Source organism: Oryctolagus cuniculus, chromosome 2 (assembly GCF_051225735.1).
Source record: "Oryctolagus cuniculus isolate XC-2025 breed Fujian yellow rabbit chromosome 2, ASM5122573v1, whole genome shotgun sequence".
In the NCBI taxonomy this organism is placed as follows: domain Eukaryota; kingdom Metazoa; phylum Chordata; class Mammalia; order Lagomorpha; family Leporidae; genus Oryctolagus; species Oryctolagus cuniculus.
The window spans coordinates 127306235-127330665 of NC_142868.1; the positions used below are offsets into that span (position 1 = coordinate 127306235).

Here is a 24431-nt window from a genome sequence, read left to right on the forward strand (position 1 = left end):
TTTTGGCGTTGATACGCGCCTGTCTTCGGTGTCCTGCGGCACACACTCTGCTCTACTTGCTAGAGTTGCCACAGGCTCTTACAAGTCCTATCAATCAGGCAAACCGAATCCGGGTCCTCTTTTCGCCATGTTGTGAGGAGGTTTTTAGGCGCTGATGCGTGCCTGTGTTCGGTGCCCTGCAGCGCATGCTCTGGTCGAGCCTGCAGGGGCTTACAAGCCCTATCAGGCAAACCGAATCCAAGCCTTCTCATTGCCTTTTTGTGGGGAGGCCTTACTGATGTTAATTCGTGCCTGTCTTCGGTGACCTGCGGCGCATAAGCTGCTAGCCGCCTCAGGTGCTCATCGTGCTCATAGCCTCACTTAATCAGGCAGACCGAATCCAAGCTCTCACACTGCAGTGTTGTAGGGAGGCCTTTCTATTTCTCTATTTCTCTATCTCCGGGCATTCCTATTTCTCCCATTTTACTTCTATCTTCCAGCATTCCTATTTCTCTTTTACTTCTAAACTTCTGTTTCTCTTATCCCCGCAGCTTCCCGGCGCCTCGCGCTGCCGGCAGCTTCACGGCTCCGCGCAGCTTCAGCCCGCGCCTCATCTGCGCGGCTCGGCTTTGCGCGGCTTGGCTTCGCGCGCTCCGCGGTCTCGCACTTAACCCTTTCGCGTCTGAACCACGGCCTCGCCAGCCCCGTTCCCTATCTACTTGTGCCCCGCACGCTCTCTCTGCACGCGGCGGCTTCCGCGAGTAACACAGCGTAGCTTACGTGTCCGCCACTAGCATTCAATCTAAGTTCCCCGGGCTAGCCTGGCGAATTCAACCCAGCATACGTCTCCGCCCCACGATCTGGCTTCCGTTTCAGCTTCTGGTTTCAACTTTTCGCCCCCTATTCCCGGGCTAACTTGAGAATCCCAAAGTGGCTTTCGTATCCGCCTCGGCCTGCACTCGCGGCTTCATTTTCCCTAACATTTTTCTCTACCCGGTATGTTTCCCTAAGTTTTCTTCCAACAATATTCCTCCCTCATTTCTCCTGGCCTCTCCCCACAGTCCGTATCCGAGTCTGTTTGTTCTAGCTTTCACTTTCGCTTTCGACCTTAGAGATTTCTCCCAGCTTCCCCCCGTAGTCCGTATCCGAGTCTATGCCTAGGCTTTCAATAGCTTCTTCCGGCTCCTTTTTCGTCCGGCTTTTCCCTAGGCTGTTTGCTAGTCTCTCTCTCCGGTAATTTCCCACTTCTTCCCGTTTCTTCCCTCCTAAGTTTCATATCCGTCCTAAGTTTCCTATCCGAGTCACGTTTCCTATCCGTCCTAGGTTTCCTATCCGAGTCACGGCACCATTATGTCGCTCCCCCTCTTCGTGGAGGAACGACACAGGACCCTGCGCTGTTCTTTCGTCTGCTCGGCCCTCCCCGGGTTTGCTGCTGGTTCTTCCCGGGTTGGCTACTATCCCTTCCACCTCCGTGGAAGGGCGGTTCCCCCTGGCCGCTTTCCCCACTTCCGCAGGGGAGCGGCACACCACCGGCCGGCTTTCTCGGGGGCTGCACGGGTTCCCTTAGATGTTCCCCTTAGATGTTCCTGGTGCATGCCGTCTCTCTCCTCCTTTATAGTCCTCCTCCGCCAATCCCAACTCGGCTGCCCACACGCCGAGTACGCTGCTCTCCAATCAGGAGCAAGTCCTACAGTTTATTGGTTGAACTGGAGGCAGCTGTGCGGAAGCTGTTTACTTCTCTCCCAGCGCCATATTGTGGGAGAGCAGATGCATAGAATAAGTCTTAATTCCAGTAACTCAGTCCAGTCCGGGCTGCTCCCCACAGGAAACTTCCTGGTGAGCGATCTGCATCCTTCTCGGCCCATGGGTCACAGCCCCACTGATAACAAAGTGCACGCACCACTACCCTGCTGGGTTCTGCATCTAACACATTTCCATGTTGTTCAGACATGCAGACAGAGCAGTGCCAAAGGTGGGCAGTAGGGCAATTCCACATCTCTTAGGAAACCTCTCAAAATATGCCCTGCCACATGGAGTCCCTTTTCTTCCAAAGTCACCTTCAAGCGGCCACCTCTGTCTCACTAGATAGCAGATGGAGCCATCACAGCCCAGAACTGTAGCCAGGCAAGGACCACAGACACATCCTGGTTGCATCCTCAGGCCCCTGGGGGGCCCATGGTTAGTTGTAGATTGAAGCAGCAGCTGCACTTGCAAAAGTGTATGTGAGCTCACAGCCAAGGTTATGCTCGTAACCAATGCCCAGGCTGAGCCCTACGACAGCCTCAAATGCACCTCAGATTGGCAACTGTTTGCATGAAAGCTGTTTTGCTTTCATTCTCATTAGGTCGTTTTTCTCCCGTGGCTGAAGCAGTCATCTGGGTCAGTGGCCAGTGAGCCTGACCTTTCAATCTGCTGCGTGAAATAAAGCTAAAGATGGTATTCTGGTTAATAGTCCCAGCGAAGAGCAAAGGTAGGGAAATTCTATGCTTCTAGCTTCTGTTTAGCTTTGTGCTCTCCAAACAAGCAGCTGGGCTTTCGCCTCAAATGGGCTCTGCCATTTTATTTTTCATGCAATCCAGGTGTTGTGGGAACATCTATAATATTTTGTGTGCAGAAAATAAGAGGGATGTGAGGATACTTAGAAATCTTCATGAAACTATTTATTGAAGTAAGCAATTATTATTTTAGTAGTTCCTAAAGCTTGAATATATTAAGTATTTCGTATTTATTTTACAACCGAATCTATCACACACTCACAAATGGACATTTTTTTCTTGGTATCTGTGCTGAAATAGAAGCAACAATCTATGACAATCAGCCAAATGTAGCTAGCAGCTTGTTTTTGTGCGGTCTTCAAGACTAGTTTTATTCTAATAAAATATGGTTCAAACGCATACATATGGAAAAACATCTGAAACTACTTGGCTGATAAAGCCAAGAAAGTCATTACTCAGCAATAAAAAATTTGCTGGCCCTTGAAATATGATGCTACAGTTATAAATATGAAGACTAGTGAGGTATTGGCCCATCAGTCAGGAGTGGCCCCGAGTAATGCAGTCCCAGAGAGCCAGCCTGTGGGTCTCCTCAGTGGAGCCATCCGTGCAGGTGTCATTTCCCAGCTTGTCCTCTAGAGGTGCTCTGCAAAGGCGAAGATCCCTTTATCCCTCCGCTGTCTATGTTTACTACTGTCTATGTTTACCTAAGCCCAATGTCACCATTCATTATTTCATTAGATACAGATTCTCCAAGACCTTGCCTTGCCTGCTGGGACCAAAGAGCTGACAAGTTTGAGAATTCCCTCAGACAACATCAGAGACTCTTAAAGAAATTTGCAAAGAACCAAGAAAACACAAGCTAGAGGCAGTATCTCTACAATACAAGACAGACATGCCCAAAGGGTTTATTCTGAAGCCTACAGCACCCTTGGTGGTGAAGGTTTTATTACAGGGGCTTGCACCTTGTATGTACGAGGCCCTATACCAATGCCCGAGGAGTCAGGTCTGTGTGTCATTTTAGCGTGGGACAGTGCGAGCTTGAGGTTCGCTATAAAAGCGCTGTCCACAGGCCAGTAGCAAGGGCTTCTCAGGAGTCCAGAATGTGGGCTCTGTCCCAGATCTGCTCAGTCAGTCCTCAAGATACAGATAATTCCCAGGCACATTACAATTGGAAAAATACCAGCATGATACAACCCATACGAGATGTAACATCAGGTGGTTGTGCTACTTTGGCAACTATGTTCTTCTGTCCTCTCCTATAAAACTGGTATAATGATGCCTAACTTTTTAAATCAGAAAGAATATTGTAAGTTTTCAAACAAATAATGAATCTTCCAGAAAAGATTAGCTTCTGTTGTACTATTGAGCCACCGCACTGCAATAAATACTAATGCATGGTGAGAAAAAGTCATTTGATCAAGGATGTTTATCTGATGCTCAAAAATTTACTGTTCTTTTCAGAAAATAATTTCACACTGTCTATAGGAAGTCAATGGCCAGCTCTCATAGAAATACATAAAGTATGATTCAGAAGGATATTAGAAGTTCTCTAATCCAATGATTCTAGCCATAAATGTACATTCTAATCACATGGAAGCTAACAGAAATTACCAATGCCCAGGCCCCACCCATGCAGAATCTGGCATGGGGATTTTGAACCAATAGAGTCTTCCTTTGTCATTTATTTCCTTGGATGATTCAAACGCACAGGCAGCGTAGGGAGCCACTTATGTAACCCAAACTCATTCCCTTTCTCCAGTGCCTCATGTCTCCAACCGTTTAGCAAAGATAATTATCCTAACTACAGTAGAAAACTTTGCTCTGCTCATACAGTTAATATGCTGCAAAATAGGAACCAGGATCCAAGTCTCCGTCAGTCTTAGCTTCGCATACTCATAGACATCACTTCAGAAGCATTAAAAAGTGACCAGTGCCTGCGATCCACTCTCACACATTCTGATGTACTGTTCTGGCTTATGGACTATGCATGTGAGGTTTTAAAGATTCCCAGCTAATCCTAACATGCAGTCCTGGTGTTGAACTTCCTCCTATTTCAAGGTCAACCTAAATTAACTCTGAATTCAGTGACAGCTCCTCCCTCTCCCCAGGCTTTCGTTCTTTATTTTTCGGTATTTTTTTAAAAAGACATTTATTTGAAAGGTAGAGTTAGAGAGGGGGAGAGAGAGACAGAGAGAGAGAGAGAGAGAGAGAGATCTTCCATCTACTGGTTCACTCCCCAAATGGTCACATAGGTCAAGGCTGGGCCAGGCCAAAGCCAGGATCTTCATCCAGGCCTCTCACACTGCTTTTCTTGGCTGTTAGCAGGAAGCTGGATCAGAAGTGCAGTAGCCAGGACTGAAACCGGCACCTGTATGGGATGTTGGCGCTGCAGATGGTGGCCTAACACTCTGTGCCACAGTGCCAGCCTCAGTTCCTCGTCTTCAAATAGCCAGTCAGCAGGAATTTCTCCTATATTATATCTGGTTTGCTTTTTTTTTTTCAAGTTATTCTTATATCATGACTTCTCCCAAGTCTATAAAAGTCAGTCGATGGCAAGTTTTCCCCCACACTTTTAATTAGAGAAGTCTACTTGCTAATATCATTCATGACTATTCTGGTGAAGAGTGAGACCTGTGATCTGACACGGAAAGCACACCTTCCTCAGCTCTCTGTATTTTGAGATCAGAAGGGTCACACTGCTCTCAGTTCCTTGCCTGAAATGCAGATCTGTGCACACATTAAAACTCCCGTTTATTAGTCTGACTCAATTTCAAAAAAGGTGAAAAGGCTAACAAGAAGAAGATAAAATCCATGTAGTTCTTTATCTCCAGAATTGTTAAGTAAGTGCTGAAGATACAGTTAGTGTTTCATTCAGCTCTCACAGAACATAGAATAACACAGGAGCGGGAATGGATGGTAACTGTGCATTAAGCCCTTTAGAAGCATGATGTGTTTTCCCATATCCTCACGAAACCCTATGAGGTAGGTGCTATTGTTATCATTGCCACTTAACACATGAGAAAAATCAAAGCATACTGAGGTTCTGCAGCTTTTCCAAGGTCACATCAGAGTAAGCAGAAAAGTCAAGTTTGAACTTAAGTAGCCTAACTCCAAAGAAAAATCCTACAGATATGATACTCACTTATTGCTCACCACAAACCTCAGAAACAGCTGAGTTTTCTCCACTTTAGGTAATGAAGTAGAAGCTAAAAAAAGGCTAAGCAGCCTCCCCAGATCATGCAGCTCATGAGTTGCAGAGGCAATGTTTGAACCTGGAGTCTATTTCCAGGTCCCAGGTATAGGCATGCATATATTGCAACCCTACACAATCACACCAGTTGGTAAGGCCGTCACAACCCTTGCAGACTGTATTAATACCAGTCTTCCAACTTGAAATTACATTCTTTCATGAGGGCCTTAGGAAAAGCCAACATGATGAAGGGAATGAATGAATTTTGGCAGAAAATATGCTTTCCAGCCTACAGTAAGAACCAGCAGCAGAAATTTGTTATTTAGGGTGTGGAGCAGATTGGTATACGATTAGAAAGCCAGGCTTGGTTGACTTTAGGTTTTTACCTGCTCCTAAGGGTTACCCTGTTACAAAAGGGCCATCAGTTTCAGAACCTGTGAACTTCACTGCGGTATTAACTTATTGCCTCCTCCTTCAGAGCCATAAGGGAGGGACAATACTAGCACACAATGCAGGGGTTTGCCAGGAGTCCAGTTCATTCAGATTCAAAGAGGCATCAATCAATTCAGGCCCCAAACAATCTTAAGGACCTGGCTTACCAGACTGCAGTCCCCACCCTACCAGGTAGGAGAGGTGGAATCTGGAGTGTGTGCGTATGTCTATGTGGATGTGCTGGTATCGGTGTGTGTTCACACACGTGTGCAGTGGGGGTGGGATGGGGAAGCAGTTTGAGGCAGGAGACAGTTGTTCCCAAGAAAAATGTAGGAAGCTCAAAAATATGTCTTTGCAGGGTTGGCACTATGGTTTAGCGGGGAAAGCCACCATGTGCAGTGCTGACATCCCATATGAGCATCAGTTCAAGTCCTGGCTGTTCCACTTCCAGGACTGCTAATGCACCTGGGAAGGCAGCCTAAGATGGCCCAAGTCTTGGGCCCCTGCATCAGATGAAGCTTCTGGGTTTGGGCGGGCCTGGCGCAACCCATCCCAGCCCATCACAGCCATTTGCAAAGTGAACAAATGAATGGAAGATGTCTCTCTGCCTCTGCCTGTCACTTTGTTTAACTCTGGCTTTCAAATAAGTGAATCAATCTTTTAAACAAATGTGTCTGCTTCTTACCTCCCCAGGTGAGGAGGAACAAAGTAGCAAAAGTTGCTCTGAAAACAAAATGAGGTGTGCAGTCTGTCACAGCACAACCCTGCACTATCAGAAGAGCAAGGAGTTATTGAGAAGACACTGCTTGCTTTCTGCTTCATTTACTTACGCCACATATGCAATTCATCACCATTCTAGGCTCAGGAAGTCAAGCAGAATGATGGGGAAGGGGTGGTGGGTGGTGCAGAGAAGGGACTATGTCTGCCTTCGAGCAATGCCAATCTCATCGAATGAGCCAGGGCACACAAAAGCAGATGCAGACAAATACAAAACACAGGGCAGTAGAAGTCTGCACCAGCTCATCTGAAAATCTAACATAGGGAGATATATTATGTGAGTGGGCTTGTAGGGGCAGGAGTTATTTAGGAAAAGCTTTCAAGAGTCTCACGTCTTACAGTTAGGAAGACTCTAAGATGATGAAGGACCTTACAGTAAAATCAGAGACTGGGGACTGGGGGAGGGCATTTTAGGGGGAGGCAATTACGTGAACCAGGGGCAAAGAGCCTGGGGTATGTGGAGACTGCCAAGTAGTTGGACAGGGCCGGGTCTGGGGGGTGCAGGGTGGCGTCAGCAGGCGACATGGCTGGAGATGTGATTTAGCACCAAAGATGGCGCAAGAACTTCTGCTTTTACCTATAGATAATGGTGAATGCTTTAACTGGATGGTGATGAGACATTTGCCTTGGAAATAGCACTTGAGAGCTGGTGCTGTGGCATAGTGGGTAAAGCCACTGCCTGCAGTGCTGGCATCTTCACAGGCACTGGCTCAAGTCTCAGCTGGCCCACTTCCAGTCCAGCTCTCTGATAAGTCTGGGAAATAAACAGAGTATGGCCCAAGTCTTTAGGCCCCTACACTCACATGGGAAATCCAGATGAGGCTCTTGGCTCTCGGCTTTCCATCAGCCCAGCTCCACCTGCTGTGGTCATTTGGGGAGTGAACCAACTAACTGAAGATCTCTCTCTCTCTCCATCTCTCCCTCTTTCTCTAACTCTGCCTTTCAAATAAATAAAATTATCTTTAAAAAAAAGAAATAGCTCTTAAGCGGTTATCTGGAAGATGAAGTGGAAGCGAGTAAGAGAGCAGGAGCCTGTCTATCAAGTAGGATTCTTCTACAAAGGAAAAGGTAAATCTACTGTGTGCAAGGAAAGGAAACAACACGTGTGGCCGATCATTCTCCAGATACAATTTGTAAGGTAGTTCTTCTGGCAACCAATTTACAGACAAAGACATTGAGATTCAAACAGGCTGAGTCTATTTCACATAAGGTTCAAAGTCATAGTCAATGGGTGGTCTATGTCCCAAACTTGTGTTTCTCCTGCTCTGTCCACCAGGCTGCTCCTCTCTCCAGCTGTTGGCCTGCAGGACATCCCCTCTCCTGGAGGCCCACAGTCAGCACTAACACAGGCAGGATGCAACTCCTGAAGGCCAAGGTCAAAAGGTCCTCGGGCATGCTCACATAGTTTGCCCTTCTACCTCTCTACTACCAAAAGGCCATGCCCACGGTGTGCATAACCTGGGAAGCCTCCTGCAGAGACCCTCATCAGGCAACATGATCTGCCCCATACTCTTAAACCCTGCAATATTAGTGCAAATAAATAGTCTCAAGGTTGGTTATGTTAAAAACCTGTGGTCCTCTGTGAAGAGCTTGTCTTCCCAATTATAGGATCAGCCTTTCAATAGCCAGACCACCCTCTCCCTCTAATAACCATCTGACAAGATACAACAATGCTGAGAACACATCAGATGGCAACTGTCCCTGTGTGCAGGCTGCAGGCTGCAGGCTGCTGGCTGCGTGTCTCCATGCTTTTGCACCCTTTCCAAGGAGGAGGGGGGCTCCCCTCTGAGCCCAGTTCCTCCACATACTCAGAAGGGCCACAGCAAAGGCCTCATTGCCATTTAATTCCAGCAGTAGAGATTGACATCGCCTATCTCTCTCTTTCCATCTTCTGCCTTCTAACTCTCCCTCCACACAAGCCTGCCACTATCACCCAATCACTAACATTTTCTGCCTTTGCCTTCTCTTTGCTCCACTCCAGCCACTCACCCCCAGTGTCTCCTCTCAATTTATAGCTCAGATGTATACATCTTTGATTCTGTTCAAAGTCCCCCTTCTCTGCTCACTGGAGCCAGCCCCTTAGTTGTTCAATATTTGTCATGTTTACACCTTAGTTTTCCTTTCTGTTCACCAATCTCTTTGAATTCTGCTCTCCCATTCAGCCTGCTTGAGATGCTCAAGATTGCTACAAATGGCTCTTTTTCTTAAAAAACTTTACACTGTACTTGTGTAGGAGTGGGAAGTCAAGACTCCCTTCTCACACAATCTTATTCATCCCTGTGATCCTAACTATTTTATTCTGAGTCAAAAACATCCCAATCATCATCTCAGTATTTGACTTCCTTCTTACAATCTTTGATGCAATTTTCTTAGTCTGTATGTAATCACTTCACAGGTACAGGATAGAAAACTCCGATTCTTATTCAGTTTTTTCCCAAGTCGTTTAACTGTGAGTTGTCCCCAGTTGCTACTTTGATCATTTTGCCATTGTCCTAGTTCAAAAACACCTTGCAATCAGTATTTTTACTGGATTTTTAAGACATTTAACTACATTAATCCCATAATCATTCCTCATCATCTTTCTCTATTTACTGGTATAAAATGCAACCTATGGGGTTGCACTATGGCAGCACTGTGGCATAGTGGGTTAAGCTGCCATCTGCAGGGCAGGCATCCCATATCGGCACTGGTTCAAGTCTCAGCTGCTCTACTTCTAATTCAGCTCCCTGCTAACATGCCTGAGAAAGCTGCATCCATGTCAGAGACCTGGAAGAAGCTCCTGGCTCCTGATTTCAGTCTAGCCCAGTTCTGGCTGTTGTAGCCACTTGGGGAGTGAACAAGCAGATGAAGACCTTTCTGTCTCTCCCTCTGTGTCTTTAACTCGCAAATAAATATTTTTTTAAATGCAACCTATTTCACAGTGTCTGAAATCTCCCATCGTCTGACACAAACCTAGATCTACAACTTTCGGTCCTTTCACAGCGTCACTCCTCTTGCCATAAGAGACTACAGCATTCATCAAGCTTGTCTTTCCAGCCTTCTTTCCCCAGCCCCCAAAGAAACCCCTTATGTAATGAGTACAAATTTCCTAAGTACAACTTTAGGAGTATAGCAATTCTGCCCACCACACCATCCTCCCACCCCACCTCCTCCTCCCTCTCCATCTCTTCCTCCCTCTCCTACTGCTAGCCCCAGTCTCCATTAAGATTCATTTTCAATTAACTTTATACACAGTAGACCTACTCTATACTAAGTAAGGATTAACAATTTGCACACACACATGCACACAAAGAAAAATGAGAACAAGTTTTACAGTTAATTCTCATAATACAACTCACTGAGGACAGAGATCTGGCATGGGAAGTGCACAGACTCCTGTTGTTAATTTAACAATTAACTCTCAAGTATGATGTCAGTGACCACCTGAGGCTCTTGACATGCACTGCCAAGGCTATGGAGGCCTTTTGAATCTACAAGCTCAATCAGTATTTAGACAAGGCCACAAGCAAAGTGGAAGTTCTCTCCATCCTTCAGAGAAAAGTACATCCTTCTTTGATAGCCACTTCTTTCCAGTGGGGTCTCACCCACAGAGGTCCTTCATGTAAGACTTTTTTATTTTTTTGCCACAGTGTCTTGGCTTTCTATGCCAGAAACCCTGCCTTCTGTTCCAGACACCTGAGAAAAGCAGAGGCTCCTGGGAACCAGCAATCCCCCTGATGGAGCTGATACTCTCTGCCGTTGAACAGAACCTCATGAAAAATGAATGCCTCTGGATTCAGACTTTGGACATGAATTCCACTGAGAACCACAAAATGCATGGCCCACCTTGCAGAAACACAGGGCCCAAATACCAGGTCTCCGTGTTGGAGAACTTTCAGGAAAAATGGTGGATAACAACATTTAGTAACTATTGAACAGGAACATGGGGCTATAAGTAAATTTAATATATATGTTAAAGTAACTTTTTTGGTTTTCCCTGTTCGTTTAATTTATTCTCTGGATTTAATTCTTTCTATACCAAGAACTTTCTGGTTTTTGTGAAATAATTCAGTCTTAGTTTAGCTATTTACTGTAGCACTTTCTTATTGCTATAACAAGGCACCACAAAATTTATTAGACATCACAAACTCCTTCTCTTACATTTCTGAAGGTCAGACGTCTGCAAGGGCTCTCGCGAGGTACAATCCAGGTTTCAGCAATGCCGCGCCCTCTCTGCAGCATCCAGGAGAGCCGCCATGCCCTGGCCCTCTCCAGTCCTAGAAGCGGCTCACATGCCTTGGCTCCTTGCTCCTTTTCACTTCTATCTTTACAACCAGCAAAGGCCATGTGCAATGCTCCCACGTGGCGGCCCCTGACTCTTATTCTCCTGCCTCTCTCATTTATAGGGACCCTTGGCTCACCTGGGCGCACCCAGACTTACCTCCTTATCTTAAACTGAGCCGAGCAACCAACCAACCAAATTCCCCTTCACCACCTGAAATAACAGCCACAGCTTCCTGCGATCAGGATGTGGGTGCCCGTGGAGGGGCCATTCTTTTACACACACGTCTATGTTAAGGGTTGAACAATGAGTCTTTCAAGTTAAAGCTCCACTCCTTCCCCTGTTAGGGTCTTAGCAGAGAGCAGGTATGAAGGGGCACTCACTCAGCTTCTCTTTTGTTCTCTCACTTGCTAGCTCCGACTCCTGCTTTCACAAGTTAATAGGAGTTTCCAGTCTCCTGGGGGGAGCAGGGGAAAGGTGAAGAGAAAGGAGGAAACGGGAGCCACCCTGCTCCCCACACAGTGATGCTGTCCCCACACAAATGCTGTCTGACTGGGCTCGGCAGGTGCTCACAGCAGGCGCTCTCCTCAGTGCATCTGCTGGCTAAGGAACACTGCCTCATGCTCCCACTGCACCTCACCGCTGCCTCAGCCCCTGGGAGTGTGATGATACCCCTCGTTTTCTGCTGAGGCTTACCCACAATCTAGGCAGCCTTCCTGAATAGGAAACCGAATGGGATCGTGGTTCACTCCACAGCAACACTCTCCAACTAGTGGAAACACCTATCTTTTTAATGGACAGGCTCAGATAGTATAGGCCAATCCCAACATATTCAACTGTCCACTACACTGTGGAAGCAGCTGTGACCTACTTCATACTCTAGATTCTCCTAGTCCAGTGTCCCTCCCTACAAGATTCATACATTGAAAACCTAATTCCAATGGGATGATATTTATAGGTGAAGCCATTGGGAGGTAATTAGGTCATAAACATGGACCACTCTTGAGTGGAAATCATGTTCTTATGTGAAACATCAAATGTCAGCTAGCTGTCTTCCCTCCAGTTGAGGATACAGCAAGAAACCAGCCTTCTGCAGTCTGGGAAAGACCCCTCATTAGTCCCTGACCATCTAGCCTCACGAGTTCAGGATGGTACTTTCAGGACTAGAAGTAAAGCCACTGGTCTCTGAGACAGTGTTACAGCAGCTTGAAAAACCGAAACCCTCTGTCTGAATGAGACCCCATCCGTCCATGTTTCCATGGATGTGTGCAGCACTTTGCCATTTCTCTGCTTCTACTCCTGTCAAAGGCCATTTCCTGTTCCTCCTGATAAAGGACTGCCACAGCACTCACTGGCAGCCTTCTCCACAAATGTCTTCCCTCTACTATAGATGCACTGATCCCTTTGTGCCATCGTGTGGGTGAGGGCATTAAGAGTTCGCTAGCCAACTTCCATTTGCAGCTGCTCCGAGAAATAATGCACCTCCCGTCTCACACCTCACTTCGGAAAGTGACTCAGCTGAAATGTCTATTTTAACAGCACTCCTGGAGGAGGAGGGATGAGGGAATCAGAAACTCTGTGTGGGGTGGTAGGGAAGTGCCTTCTAAGCAGCAGTGGACCGGATTGCCAGGGAGACTCCAGCCTGGAAAGAGAAGACTGTATGGTCAGGGAGGGACAGGCCTGACCTGTTCATAACATGCTGTTCCAAAGGATGGTCGCTGGCATTTCCGTTCCCCTAAGTGAGGACACTTGTCCATGTGGACCTGTGTCTACTGAGCAGCTGGAGCTCTTGGGACTTTGTTATTTCAATGACTCCATGAGATGTATTCCCAGGACACTGGGGCTACTCCAGCAGGAAAGGAAATACACCTGTAGTTAGCTGTTCAGCACAATCTAAAGGAAATACTACTGAACAGACAAGTCAGCCTTTCAATAAGTATAAAAATTTCTAGGACACAGAGTCCAGGGGAGGTCAGAACAGACCAGGTCAAGAAATCAGTTCCATCCTATTACTATGTATAGTTCAGAGCTGTGGTCAGGCCACATGCTGGGGAGTGACAGCGCTGTTCCAAATAGTTATGCAATATGGAAGCCTATTTTAAATGACTCATGATGCTCAAACTTGAATTTAGAGCATCTAAATGGAGACCTGGAGTATGATTGTCTCAAAGATTCTCTCTCTATTAATTAGTGACCAAATTAGTCAAAAGCAGGCACCCTAACTACTAATCTAATGATGGTGTCACTTTTTCAGTGTGGACTTGGCATCGGGTTTCTGTGTTTCAGTGTTTCATCAGCACAAAGCACAACAATGGAAGTGTTTGAACTTCCTTTCCATCTCAGATTCCTCTTGATTTAATACTATTAGTCAGGTACACACACACGCACACACACAGCTGTGTCTGTGAATCCCCCATCAACTCAAGCTATTCACATTCTTCACCTCTCCATCAAAGCTTACTAATTGTGGGCGCCCTTCTCGCATCTAAGCAGCAACAGATGCTGCTTATAGGCTCAAGCCTATTCCTACAAGTAAGTACACTATCTTAGTCTCTCAGTTACACAGGAACAAAAATGAACAGAAACCACTATGAGTACATGGACACCTGTAATTGGATTCTAGGTTCAAATTTAGTTTCTTAATAACTAAGGCAAAAAAGGTAGCCATTGGGATACTGGGTTACATAGTTGCTTTTTATTTATTACCATCATTAACAAAAAGAAGCTTATAGATTCAACTTCTACAACCAACTTTTTCCTGACACTAAATAGCATTTACTCACAAAGAGTGTCCAGGCTAGGATAATTAATAATCTAATAGAAGAAGCCCACTAAGTGTGTTTTAAGGCAGATAAGAACATTCCATCCAGATAATGATTATCATTGATAACAAAAGGCCCGACACTGCTGACCACCCAAATGAGTATTAAATACAACCAGGATGTAAAGCCAAGTAAGCTCAAGTGTGAGGCAGAAACTCAATAGAGAATATATTCTATATATTTCAACTAGCCCAATATTCATGATGTATGTGTTGGGACATGGGTATCATTGTCTGCCCATCAAGACAAGAAGGGTATAGAATGTTCTTGGACATTTGGAGACTTTCCAGTGTCATAACCAAAATCTGTGGTTCTGTGGGTGTAGGAAGAGGGGGAGAAGTTGACAGATTGGGGAAATGATGTTCCCAACCAGAAGGCCAGATTGATCCAATTATTCCATCATAACATTCCACACCTACCAAGAGATCACCAGCTCACTCTTAACTAAATTATATTTTATCATTTCCTTGACCGAACATTCAAGATATTCTTCAAGAGTAATCACTACTGGGGTCTCGAACTATCAAAATACAGATCAAATTCAAAGCTTTTAATATAAATGCCTTTAAGTGAGATTTAGCATTTTAAGCTATCTACAGTCTAAACTATTTGTTAATATCTTGCTTAGAGCTAATTCATGTACTTAATGCCTGTCACCTTAAGGTGTTTTACTTACAAGCCCTAGAAATAACATATATTAGTAAGTGAATTCTGGGAAAGGTCTAGTTAGTGTGATCCATATCGACAAGCCAACTTTTGCAATACACTCTGATTATAGTTATCTGCATCAGTAAGGGAGCCATGCAGACCAAGCTGAAGCAACAAAAAGGAAAAGAAATATTGACCAGAGAGTGGCTTGGTGTTAATGTGATGCACAAAACTTTCATTGATAAGGATTTGGGGTTATCTAGTCCAAGGTTTGTCACCAAGCACCCTTTTAGGGAATGATTTCCCATTTTAGAGAATGTAACCTTAAGGTCTAGATATTCTCTCTACAATCTTCTCAACAAAACTTTCTGGGCAGCCCCTGTCCCCTAGGAGTCTTTGTCCGGCCTGCAGAATGGTCAGTTAGAGGATTAATAGGTACCCTGCCAGTGGTCCTGACATGTCTTAACTCAAAGGAGTTGCTGATTCCTACAGAAAATGTCAAGGAATGGAGCCAGCAGGCCAGTGCACCCCTGAGCCTCCAGGCTTCTCACCCATTTTCTCCACGGCAGCAGAGGGTCATTGTGACTATAGACAAAACTAATTCTTGATAGAAACAGTGACTGAAATGTACCCCACGTACTGCCCTGAGCCAATCCAGCAGAGGCCCTACCTTTCCCAATTATTACCAGTTAACTGCTCCTTTGCCTCCTGATACAGCTGATGGGAAATGAGCCTCCAGGGCTGACAGCCAGAAATTAATCTGATCGATTTATTTTGTGTTCCACATTTAGGGTGCAAATGCTTTCTCCATCCTGATAGGGCACATTTATACACTCCCATTCGCAGAAAACAAATTTATAGCGCCTAACTAACAGAATTCTTTTGCTGAAGGTCAGAAACAAATGTTCCCATCCATCTCCCTTTACCTTTCTGAGCAACACCAAGTTGTTTTCCTTTTAAATTTCAGACTAAAGGGAGGGTTGTTTTTTGGGGATGGGAGGGAGACAATTGCAATGTAAGAGCTTTCTACCGAAAACAAAACTTACCACACTCCTCATAAGAGGAATTACCCAAAGAAGTAAAAATCTCTTCTGATCTTACATGGCAGGCAAAATTTCAGTTCATGCCTTACTGCAAATAAAAAGAATGCATTTAAGTAAGGACTTTTAACTGTTTAAGACAACTGGAGTCTGGTACTTAATTTGACTGTACATCTTGCTCACTCAGGAACAATCTGTGTCCTTCGCAGATAACTTCCAAAGGCTGAGAGAGGACCAATCAGAAATGGTCAGGACTGCGAAAAGGAAAGGCAGTCTTATTTTCTCAGGGCATAAACTGACTCTTAGTCAAAGATGAATATTTTTCAGCTTTACCTTCATACTATAGGAGTCTGCTGTCTAGAGAAAGAAAAGGTGCTATTTGTGCAGTGCCTGCCACTTGCTCAGCCTTGTGTGAAGAACGACCTCCTCCCCTGGGCCACAGTTTAGGTGGATGTATTTGAGAAGCTTTAGAACCAGAGGGGGATGCTTCCTGGGGAGAGGCAGAGCTGTGTGGGGTGAGCAAGTGGGAAGATCACTGGCAGCCTAGCCTTAGGACAGGCACTCAGCCAAGGCAAACACGGAATGCAAAGCAAGTCTGTGTATGGGTCACGTAGCTCCTATGTCGTTCACCTCAGCTGCACTGTACAAGCAGGCATACAACACCATCCTGTGATCTTCATCTCTCTCTGCTCCCACTTCGACAGCAAATGTGAATGTTATCTAGATATTCACGGCAAGGGGAAATGCACATTGGCCCATCAGCTCAGTTGGTAAACAAATGCTTTCCTGGCACATCCACGCATCAGGGAAAAGGCGGCAGCCCCCTCCTGCCCAGAGAGGTTGTGCCTGCAGGGCTCCTCGCACTGCCTTGGGGAGATGTGTGTTCAGCATCACGCATGCCATTGCTTGTCTCTGAGGAGGAGGAGGAGGTCATCCAAATCCCTAACCTGGGAGGAGTAAAGTAGGACAGAGGAGGGGAGGGAAGAGACAGAGAAAATAAAGTAGAAAGAGGTGGGTGAAGAGAAAACACATCCAGACTTCAGCAAAATAATAATAATAATAAAATGTGCCTCTGCTGTAGACTTGGAGATGTTTTTGTGCCTAACTGCACGAATGAAACGGAGCTGCACCACATTGATGCTGAGGCCTTTGCCATTTGTATGGAATCTGAAGCCTCAATTGATTTCGGCTGAAGTCACCAGACCTTGGCTATTATCCTCTTCTGCTTTGTTTTCCACAAAACAGAACAGCCAGTAAATTAGGTCTTCGGTTGTTGCATTTCTTTACAAATCTGACCTCATGGGCTGAATAATGGAAAACGCATTTCAAATTTAAAGAAAACATAACAAAAGTTTCTTTTAAGCATTAGTGAGGAACAAATACCTTCTTATCCTAATGCAGCTCCAGAGAAAATGATTCCAATGTCAGCCCTTGGCAACTGAAATAATCAACTTCTAATGAAATAAAGAGGCAATAACATCACGGAGTGTCAAAAAGTTATCTAAGGCTCCGGAGCTCCTTTGGACTCTCAGTTTAGATCCTAAGTAGAAGTATTATTATGTTTTTCTCACCTAACTAGGCAAATAAAGAGCAGACTATCAAAACAACCTTTTGTTCTCATCTATTATCAATTAATTTATCATCTTATCTTTTCATACTGGGAGCACTGATACACAAGAGAAACTTCCATCAGATCTGGGCATTCTCTTGGTGGTGGTCGATCAGTTGGTAGATTTCAATTCCAAGGAGAATCCTATTTGAAATGCATAAGAATTGACCTGCAAATGAGCAGTTTCCAACAGAAGAAGCAGAAAAAGAATAACAGTTTACTTGGAAACCACAGGTACCCTGATATGTATTTTGTAAATTTGCATTCTCCTTAGAAATCAAAGGACTTAAAGAATTCCTGCTCACAAAATTCCTTACCTAACCCAGTGAGTGCCCATTCAGGCTGGAAATATACAATCTCTTTGGGAAATCAAGTTTAAAATCCATAGAAACAAATAAAAATAAAGACTAGGAGGCTGTACAGAGAAATTTAAATCAAATGTTAAGTGACTTATAACAACAAGAATGTGATTCAGAAAATGTAGTGAAAAAAGACTTGTTTGGTGAAGAAACATAAATAAATACTACATACTGAAAAAGGAACACCTATTATATCTGGGGGAAATGCAGAGAATTGAGAAAATCCTAGCACCACCCTATTGTATGCTGGTTCTACTAACCAAGATCTAGCTCTCCTGTTCTTTCAGAACACGATAGAATTGCATTCCTTCCACTCTGGCGGCTGGGCAAACCATGTGATTATTTCTGCTCAGTAAGTTGGGAGCGGAAATTATGAGTGTTATGTCCGTGCTAAAACAGAGGCCCTCTGGAACTTGCATTCCCTTTGCAACGTGACCAGCAAGATGGAAATGGTGGCACCAACATTTTTGAGGGAGTTTTGTTACTGAAGTATAACCTAACTTATCCTGCCTTACATGCAAACACATTCAATTAAAAAAAAATGCAAAATTGTGTATTGGCCAAAGATTCTCTCCTACAGAAAATGAAGGAAACCATAAGAAAAAAGAAATGATATAGTACCCATTCAGAGTGTTGCTCTTCTGGGAGTATCAACCTGAGGTGATACAGAGAGTGTGCCTAGAATCTGCTCACTCACATCTCCTGAAGCGTAGCTAAACAATCAGTGTTGTCACTCTAAATAAATAAATAGGAAAGCTAGGCTGTCCCTCTTTAACTTAAACCTTGAGAAGAAAATGGAAGGAAGAGAAGCAGCCAGGTGGCACTGTTCTTTTTACTTGACACTTATGTTCTTGAAAGAGGCTCTAAGGGGATGTCTATAGTTCCTCAGATGGTGTAGGACCAAGGCTATGGCACCAGGACCACAGGAACAGGCACAGTAAGGGCTGCATTTTCAGCAGACCAAAAAGGAAGCACCTGTGGGTATACTCTGTTGTGTAAGCATGGAAGCTATAAAACCGAATGTTAAAGAGACAAATGCAGGAAAAGAGCTCAAACCTATACGCCATCTACGGAAGAAACCAGTGCAGCGTAAATCATATGTTCTCAAGGGAGCAAAATCATCTTAGATATTACAATGGCCTTCCAAAAGGCCACAGAGCATAAACACATATACAGTCTGCAGGTAGTAATAACTTGTTGGTAAGAAGAGATAAACAGAAAAAAAAAAGATTTACAAAGGTTTCTTATGGGGACATTAATGAATCAAAAAGTTAAGAACACTGGCACAGGTGAATTAATTGGGTTATTTCTAGAGGGAAAAAAAGGATCAGGAAAAAGGGGAAAGAAGTTGTCCCAGTGGCTGAAAAGCCCACAATCCATATTGGAGTGCTTGGGGTTGCGTGTTGGCTCCACTCTCGATTCCAGTTCTCTACTAATGTACCCCAAAGGAAGCAGCAGCTTATGACTCAAGGAGTTAGCCCTCTACCATCCATGTGGGAGACCCAAATTGAGTTCCTTGGTCCTGGTTCTGGCCCAGCCCATCCCTGGCCATTGTGGGCATTTGTTTGTCTGTCTTTTTTGCTGTCTCTCTCTGGCTCTGGTTCTCAAGTAAACTTTTTAGAAAGGAAAATGATCAAGAAAAATAGTCACTGCCATATATATATGCACCAAAGCATAAAATGTGTATGTAATAAACCAGGTCATTCTGAAATTTTGTCCAGAATCAAAAGCAACTTTAAAAGTTGCCTTGAGTCTTGGTGGAAAAGAATCTTAAGCCCCTACTTTCATCTTCTATATACGTCCTGGAGTTTATCAGAGAAGGCTCATCCTGTTTTCCCTCATTCAAAATATTTGCACAATGTATCCCAAAAGTCTATATTTTAAACCTACAAAGCCAGAGCCTCAGCAACCGAATTATTATCATTTTTTCTCTGAACTTTTATTTTTAAACCAGCTTTTGTGAACTATCCAGTACATAAGGTTCTAGGTCCTATCTTCTTTTCCTTCCCTATTATGAACTCTTAGAAGTTATGTTTGTATTTTTCCAAGACTGTTAGATGAGAATTAAATTCAGGGCAAAAGTCACCATTATGGTTTCCTATATATTCATAAAAAAGCCATTTAGCAAAATCATTTTGGGCTGTATTACATGCTCTACTTCTATGATACAGATATACACATGATATGTGGAGAACTTGAAATATCCTATCACTATTAAATTTGATCTTGGCCACATTCTGTCATTTTGAGTACAACTATAGTGCTCTATTTTCTAGCAGGTTGTGCAAATTAAAGATAACATCTGATTTCAATCTTCCTTTTAATCCTTATTTATGCCCACACCTCAAGCCTGAAGGACTTTGACAATGAGATTTATTTTGTTAGCATACAATGCCACAATATCATTTTACAAAAATGGAGTCTTGGCCTATGGATGAATTAAGAAATTGTAATAGTAATATCTGTTTGAAGAGGAGTTCCTTGCACTGAAGAAGAGGTAGTATGAAATATAGCAAGTGTGCATTTAACTCACTCATGACCATGGCAGACAATGCAAACAACGCCAACTTCATGCCCACAGTAACAAAGAGATAGCGTCACAATAATTCCAAACAAAAGGCATTAAACCCATACAACTGATGTTGGTAGACCAGGTAAAACTTATCCTGAAAGAAAGACTTCTAATATCTTTGTGTTTTTTTTTAATATCTAACTATCTATTTATTTATTTGCAAGGCAAAGTTGTACAGAGAAAGGAGACACAGAAAGAGAGCGAGCCTCCATCTGCTGGTTCACTCTCTGAGGGGCTGTGACATCCAGGGCTGGGCCAGCATGGAGCCAGGTGCCTGAAACTCCATCTGGGTCTTCCACGTGGGTAACAGGGGCCAAGTAGTTGGGCCTTTTCTACTGCTGTCTCAGATGCATTAGTAGGGAGCTAGATTGAACATGGAACAACTAGGACGTAAGCCAGTGCTCTTATGGGATGCCAGCGTTACAGATGGCAGCATAGCCCACTGCACCACAATGCCAGCTCCATAGCTTTCTATTTCTTAAATTGTGATGATAAGCTATAATTCTGCCCTGTGAGTGGCCTAACTATATTCACATTAAGGATTCACATACAGTTCACTAGGCCTAAAATTGTAGGAGAGAATATTATGAGGGTTTATTAGTTTACTTCTCAATGAAGGACAAGATAGCAAAGCAAAAACTTTGGCTTTCTAAGCTGCTTACTGATTTTTTGCAATTTTCTGAGTAGTCACCAAAATATTTCTATCTATGAAGAATGATGATACTTAAAGTCTTTCAGGAAAGACAATAATCCTTTCTAACAATGATATAAATAACCATGTACAGTGTTATTTCTGTGAGTGAATTTGCCAAAGAATATTTAAGTCACAATCCTCTGCTATGGACATAAAGACATGCAAAGAACAGTGTGAAAAGGGCTGGGGTGGTAGCGACATACATGAAAATTCAGAAGTCTGTTCCAGGATTGTAGATTCCACTGTTTCATTTTATAATTTTCATGCCCTATTAAATCTATATTCTTGCTCTGAACTCTAAAAACCATGCCTTCTCAGATTTCTTGCCTGTAAGTTAATTTATTTTCAATAACTAAAATGCCACTAGCACCAATGGTTTTCAATAAATTGTGCAGGATATGACCAGGTTTTTTTTTTCAGCAGGCATCTAGGAGCAAAAACTAAAGCCCGTTTGTCCTCCCGGGATATAACCCATAAACCACTGGCATGAATGATGGATCAAGGTAAAGGTTCCATGATTATTGAATTGTACCTTGAGGAACAAATGGGAAGACTTTATCAGATGTTTCTAGGATCTGACTGCCAGGTGAGTGGGGAAGAGGGGATCAGCTTTGACAGGTGGCAGACAACCAATAAAGGGAATTCAGGTAATATAATTATAGTTCAAATGAAAGATGACAAGATTTGAATCCAAAAGGTATATGGATAAGGAAGTAGCTTTATGAAAGCATCCAAAATAAATCTGAATGGGTCTCAAGTGTTGACACAATGCCTTCTGCTTGGAGATACTTTGGTGATAAAACTGAGTGGATGCACTAACAAAGCATAAGTACAATGAGTAATTCATTAAGAGTTAATGGAGGGGCAGGTAAAGCTGCCACCTGCAGTGCTGGCATCTTGTATGGGCACCAGTTCAAATCCTGGCTGCTCCACTTCCAATCCAGCTCTCTGCTATGGCCTAGGCAAGATCTCTCCTATGGCCTAGGAAAACACCCACATGGGAGACCTGGAAGAAGCTCCTGACTCCTGGCTTTGGATCAGAGCAGCTCCAGCCATTACAGTCATTTGGGGAGTGATCCAGTAGATGGAAGACCTCTCTCTCTCTCTCTCTCTGCCTCTCCTTCTCTGTGTATAACTCTGACTTTCAAATAAATAAATAAATCTTTTTTGAAAAGGGAGAGTTAGTGAAGAGATATCGAATATTCATAAGCTAAATATTTTTATTGTCTATCATATGCCATAAACTATGCCAGGCAACTAAAATTAACAGGATTTAGACATTGCCCTATAGAGACTCACAACAGAATCATTAGCAATGAAGAAGGAAGAAGTACACACGAGTCCACAAATCTAATTACAAAAAAAAATTAGGTGCAACGGGAGAACAGGGAAAATAATGATATCTGTCCTGAGAAGCTCCTTCAGGGGATACAGCTTCTCAGCCCTGCACATCTCAGGCCCTATCATCAAGATAATGTGATAGTGAAGGTAACAGAGGGTCTGAGGTTGGAAGCCCTGGGTTCTAATTCAGGCTGTATTAACCTGTTCATCACAGGGGGTGTCAAGTACTGTCCAACAATTGGCCCAAGATGTCCTGTGGGTTGCCCATCAATGAGCTATCTCAGATTGATGCATTAAGAAATTGCTAAGAGTAGCATCTGTTGTAGTGGTATTCCCTGCACTGGAGAAGAGAGTGTATGAGATTTCACATGTGTGCTGTGAACTCACCTAAGACAAACAGTGCTAACAATCTCAACTTCATACCTACAAATACCCATTCTTCCAGGCGGGAGTGACCATGTCTTCCTGGGGGCTTGAGTTCCATCTTTTTCCATTTGTAGGTTCTACACTGAAATTGACTTTCCAAGATCCTGGGGACCCCAAAATTTTCAACTGCTAATAAGTGTGCATTTAAGGATATCCTTAAATGGAAGACACACACGTCCTATCTGCCTTTTTCCTGAGCTCCATATTTTGATTTCCTTACAGGAGAAACCTCTACGGGTATCCTCTAAGAAGCAGGAGCATCAAAAGACAGGGTATTACTTTATCATGTGTCAGCATTGCCTTGGCCTCAGTACCTCTCTCGGAGGGACAATAAGGACACAGGAAACTAAAAACTTCTTGTTGATCATTGACAGCTAAATGCCCCCATCAAACCTAGATCTCCACACCTTTGTCATACCAAACAACAAAAAGCAAATGACTTCACCTCCATGAGCCTCGGTTTTGCACCTAAAGAATGACACAGATAAAGATGTTTTCCATTGGGGCCGGCGCTGTGGTGTGGCGAGTAAAGCTGCTGCCTGCAGTGCCAACATCCCTTATGTCTGCCAGTTCGAGTCCTGGCTGCTCCACTTCCGATCCAGCTCTCTGCTATGGCCTGGGAAAGCAACAGAAGATGGCCCGGGTCCTTGGGCCCCTGCACCCGTGTGGGAGACCCGGGGGAGGCTCCTGGTTCCTGGCTTCAGATTGGTACCGCTCTGGCTATTGCTGCAAAATTGGAAGTGAACCATCGGATGGAAGACCTCTCTCTCTCTCTCTCTCTCTCTCTGCCTCTCCTCTCTCTGTATAACTCTGACTTTTAAATAAATAAATCTTAAAAAAAGACCTTTTCCACATATTTCAAAAGGTAATAATGACAACTCATCCCCGAAGTACTTTGTAAATTAAAATATGTTATACCCAAGTGAGGGGTTATTTTTATCATAGAAGTGTAAAAACTCTTGGAGCTAGACTCTGCTTTTGGCACCTAAACCCTCTGTTTACCACGTACTGCTGCTTTGTTTGATCCACAAATAATTATAAGTGGATTAGATGCACATATGCAGTAACATGGAAAAATAATGAAAGGTAAAAATAAAGATCAGAGAGATGGAAGTAAACAAAGGAACATTAAATAAAATGTGGATGGATTTTCCTTGTACATATTGAGTCTCTAGGCTGACCCAAGATTCCTCACATGCAAAATCAAGGGAAAGCATGTCAGATATATGCTTGCCATCAATGGTAGGAAAGAGACCAGTATGGGAAATGTGGCTCCATCAAGGCAGCTCTATGAAAGGAGCTCAATCACATTCCATAATAAATACAATCTTGAGCTTTTTAGAATGACCTCCATAGCTCAGTTCAAGACATCTATTCCAGAAAGGGTCCAGCAAACACAGAGTAATTCTGGTTGATGCAGATATGAAATATAGACTAAAGAGAATTTGTATTTTTGCAGTGTAAAGCTATAGATTCCCTAAAAAATAAACCAAAAACTCTAGTAACTTCAAGTCCCACTTCTTTAGAAAGTCCCAAGCTCAAATTTAATCAGCAAGCATAAAAGTTGAGAGATAAATTGAAATAGCATTTATTGCTACCTCCATTTACTAAAAATGAAACTGAGTTCACCAGATGTAAAATCCTAGGCCCAACACTCTCCAAGGTGCAGTGACCTCAGCTCCTCAGCTCTGACCATCATTCCCAAGCTGTGCAGGTGCATCACCCAACATTGACAGTTTGGTATCCATAGCTCTACTGCAGACTCGCCATCATACTAGTCCAGAGC

General features: G+C 43.8%; 1 protein-coding gene across 10 annotated transcripts in view; it reads right to left on the reverse strand.

Annotated features, from left to right (window-relative positions):
* The window catches only part of CTNNA2 (catenin alpha 2), a 1277539-nt gene that overhangs the window by 121659 nt on the left and 1131449 nt on the right, over window positions 1-24431 (reverse strand). Inside the window, exon 1 of one of the 10 annotated variants that reach the window (XM_089327499.1) lies at window positions 11014-11241. The exons of the other annotated variants lie outside the window; for them this stretch is intronic. Within the exon in view, the coding sequence (XP_089183625.1) occupies window positions 11014-11199 (186 nt within the window). The 5' untranslated portion in view covers window positions 11200-11241. Of the gene's footprint in view, window positions 1-11013; window positions 11242-24431 lie in introns of those variants that run through there. 10 annotated transcript variants of the gene reach the window in all.